Genomic DNA, 3,825 nt, shown 5'->3' with positions numbered 1-3,825 from the left:
GCTAGGCCCAGTCACGTGGATGGGCTGTACTGGGCCGTGGCTTCGCAGCCATTGACCAGCGGTTGCCTCAAACAAAAAAAAAACATCGACCAGCGGTGGCGCTGTAAAAAAATGGTTCCGATGGCGATGGCGTTCTTGACCCCAGGAACCCCGCAGTCCAAGCGACGGCGGCGGCGTCGTCGTCGTCGGAGAAGGGAACAGGTGGCCGCGATGTGCGTGTCTGCTCCACCGCTCGCTCCACGTGTTTTTGTTCCGCTCCGCACCGCTCTCCCGGACGAGTCCAAATCCATTTTTGTTTCGGCGCGGATTTCTTAATCGATTTCCACATCGGGCTGCTAGTGCTACGACCTGCTACTTCCAGTTCTGCGTACTTTACAGTGCACTGGTGGTGGCGGCGGGCAGGAGGAAGAAGGGCAGGAGGGAAGATGGCACCGCCGCGGCGCGTGTGCGTGACCGGCGGCGGCGGGTTCATCGCCTCGTGGCTCGTCAAGCTGCTCCTCTCCCGGGGCTACGCCGTCCACGCCACCCTCCGCGACCCATGTACGTACGGACGCAGCCGCCCGTCGACCTGTTCGCCTCACGCCCGCGCGACCGGCCCCCCTTGCAATTGCAGTCGATTCAGTTCCGTGTCATAGATGTGATTTGCATTCATCCATAGTTGTAAATCAATCAGAGTTCAATAGTTGTAAATCAATCAGAGTTCCGTGTCTAGATGAGCCTTGCATTCATTCACAGTTGGAAAATGTGAACCAGTGTTCTGTGTCGTCATGTGCTTTGCATTCATTCATATTCATGGTTGTTAAATGTTAATCGATCGGAGTTCCGTGTCCGCATGAAGAAAGCAAAGGTTTAGTTGATCCTGGGCGAAAGCGAATGTATAAAACAAAGTGCTTAGTCCACGGATAAGCCAAGGTGGGAGCTGTATAGTGTTCTGATTAATGGCTGAATGCTCTTTCAGGTGACCCCAAGAATGTCCACCTCAAGCAGATGGGCGAGGTCCGGGAGAATCTGCACCTGTTCAAGGCCGACGTGCTCGACTACGACGCGCTAACACGTGCGTTTGAGGGATGCGAGGGGGTCTTCCACCTCGCCACTCCGGTGCCTGAAGATAAGATTGTTGATCCTGAGGCAGGTGTTCTTTCCAACTAATGCTACGGTGTCTGAAAAATCAGTTTGTGTGTTACTGTATCTACATTATTTGCTACAGTACTGAGCTTGTATTGACACTGAAGCAGTATTCTGAATAATACCTATTGGCACGTGTCGCTCTTTAACGGATAATGCACTTCTCGATCCCACATAATTTGGCAATTTTTGGTTCTTGCAAAGCTAGGCTCATCGTAATGTATGTTTGCAATACTGGCTCCTGGAGAACACTTGCACATCATATTATAGCATTGGGAGTAATTAGTGCAATGTACATAGTAGATTGCTATGTGCTTTCGCCTTTGTGTGCTAACATTTTTAGATTATCAAAGTGTTAGAAGTGCGTGTTGTCAGGATGCATTTCGTCTCACCACAGTTTAAACGCATTTGTGCAGTCAGAAGTATTGGCTCCTGCTGTGAAAGGTACTTCAAATGTGCTAAAGGCCTGCTCAGCTATGAAGGTTCAGAAGGTTATTGTCTTGTCATCCAATGCTGCTGTTGATTTTAACCCGAATTGGCCTCAAGATAAACTTAAAGACGAGAGTTGCTGGTCAGACAAAGACTTCTGCCAGGAGAACCAGGTTAGAGATGCTATTTAGTAAAGGAAATTTCCAAATCACTATGCACGCGTCACAATTCTTGGCAGGCACAGGAGTACAATTTTTCTGGTTCCGTGTTTGCTCTTTTGAAAGGCACATGAGTACAACTTAAAGATGTAGTGTTTGCTCTTTTGAAAGGCTTGTACCCGTAACAAAAGAAAGTTTTCTTAGGGATAATTTCCACGAAGACTAAATTGTGACCTTTACTAATTTTTGCTTGCAGGACTGGTATTCTGTTGCCAAGATTGTTGCTGAACAGGCATCCTTGGAATATTCAGAGAAACATGGATTAAACGTTGTTACGCTTTGCCCTCCTTTGGTTTTTGGTCCATTGTTGCAGCCTACTGTGAATACCAGTAGCAAATTCTTAATCTATGTTATTAATGGTAATACTGATCTCTATCCATCTGTTCTCTTTTATTGCCTGAAATTTCACATTAATAAATATCATGTTTGACCTGGCAATTTGGTTTAATCCAAGTCTATCTACCATTTGAGGAATGAATGTATTCCATATGTCCAACCAAAAGACTTTTGGATGTGGATCATACGGCTATCTGCTGTTAGATATGGATGAGATCATCCTGATTGTTCCTGTTGTTAGATATAGATAGATGGGATCAATCACATTGATAGTCCCTGTTGTTATATCGATCCGCTCTTCAATTTCCATCAGTGGAGAAGTCCAATTTTTTCTTTGGCACCGGTCATTATCTAGAACTTGTTGTTTGCAGATGATAACTAGGTTCCTCTCCTGGCACCTGTTTGTTCTTTATATTCTTTTTCAAATTTCAACGATAGCTGCTATGCCTTTGTATGATGCTCTACAGCTGTGAGATGAGGGCATCCATCCATAAGCTGATCCTTTACAACCTGTTGCATGTGCTTGCGCACTTGATATATACCACATTCATTGTCGATATTATGCCCTGAACAGCGATCGACGACAGAAGCACACAATGCCAAATTCCGTGCTAGAATCGTTGAAGCGGCACCGTTGGCGTGTTGTTGAAGTGAGCTTTTAGAAAATGATTAGTCCTGAAATAAATGATAGTCTCCAGTAACTCTTTTGATGTTTGTGCTGTCTTATTCTTGCTGTTGCACGCTGCATAAATGTGTCTGCATGATTGTACTGAAACTCCGCAAATCGGTACATTGTGTCACAATTCACAGGAGGCCCTGACGTGATGAGCAACAAGCTGTGGCACATTGTGGACGTCCGTGACGTGGCGGACGCCTTGCTGCTTGTGTACGAGAAGGCAGAATCGTCCGGGCGATACATTTGCGCGCCGAATAGCGTCTGCACAAAGGACCTGGTGGACCTGCTGAGGAAGATGTACCCACAGTACAGCTATGTGAACAAGTAGGTTACATCTCTCGTTCGCTCGGTCAGAACTTGTCACACTGCACTGCACAATTATCCTGCAGCCAGTAAGCCAGTTCATGATCTGAAGAAACCCTGCTCTGCTTTTACAGCATCGTCGACGTGGACCGTAAAGCGGGGCTGTCATCGCAGAAGCTGAAGGGTCTGGGCTGGAGGCCGAGGAAGCTGGAGGAGACGCTCTCGGACAGCGTGGGCTGCTACGAGAAGGCCGGCCTTCTGCAGGGTTCCGCTGGGCGTAATTGCCGGCTTCCGCATCTGTTCCGTCTGGCTGGTGATCAGTGAATGAACCGTGGTGGCTGGTGATTTGTTTGTTTTATGGTCGAACTTCTGTAAGGTGTAGTGTCGCTGGACGGAGTCTCGCAACAGCCACAATGGTCGAACAACTTGCTGCGTAACAGCGATGAAATAAATCCTGCTTATATCTGTTGCCCCCTGTCTGACTGTCAAAAGGAACAAGATTTCCCTCCATTTCCACGCTAGCCTTTTGCTGCGATGAGCTGAAGGCTATATTGCCGTCAGCCTGACGGCGCCAGGCAGCCCTACAGCTAGATTAGAAGAATCACTTTAGGTGCATTTTGGGCATACACAATGAAATACTGTAGGTTATTCTCAGGCTGTGGGTGTCTTTTTTCATAGATTCACGATTAATTTCACAGACACACCAACAGGGGTGCCAGTATTGTGCATTGTTTGCAT

The 3,825-nt window shown here is 47.2% G+C and overlaps 1 protein-coding gene across 1 annotated transcript; it reads left to right on the top strand.

Moving 5' to 3' along the window:
• Positions 1-312: 312 nt before the first annotated feature.
• On the top strand, positions 313-3,555 carry LOC123125024 (cinnamoyl-CoA reductase 1). The gene is made up of 6 exons (XM_044545566.1): positions 313-540; positions 959-1,128; positions 1,542-1,727; positions 1,969-2,131; positions 2,919-3,108; positions 3,222-3,555. Exons 1-6 carry the CDS (start codon positions 426-428, stop codon positions 3,409-3,411), a joined length of 1,014 nt encoding a protein of 337 aa, XP_044401501.1. The 5' UTR covers positions 313-425; the 3' UTR covers positions 3,412-3,555.
• Positions 3,556-3,825: the final 270 nt, after the last annotated feature.

Source organism: Triticum aestivum, chromosome 5D (assembly GCF_018294505.1).
Source record: "Triticum aestivum cultivar Chinese Spring chromosome 5D, IWGSC CS RefSeq v2.1, whole genome shotgun sequence".
NCBI classification, from domain to species: Eukaryota; Viridiplantae; Streptophyta; class Magnoliopsida; order Poales; family Poaceae; genus Triticum; species Triticum aestivum.
The sequence above is the reverse complement of the archived record's forward strand: the minus strand, read 5'-3'. Positions and strand labels throughout refer to the sequence as shown.

Excerpts from the sequence above, each read along its gene's own strand:
- LOC123125024 (XM_044545566.1), top strand. The coding sequence starts at position 426 with ATGGCACCGCCGCGGCGCGTGTGCGTGACCGGCGGCGGCGGGTTCATC. Across the intron at positions 541-958 it reads CGCCACCCTCCGCGACCCAT|GTGACCCCAAGAATGTCCAC; the intron begins GTACGTACGGAC and ends ATGCTCTTTCAG. Across the intron at positions 3,109-3,221 it reads CAGTACAGCTATGTGAACAA|CATCGTCGACGTGGACCGTA; the intron begins GTAGGTTACATC and ends CTGCTTTTACAG.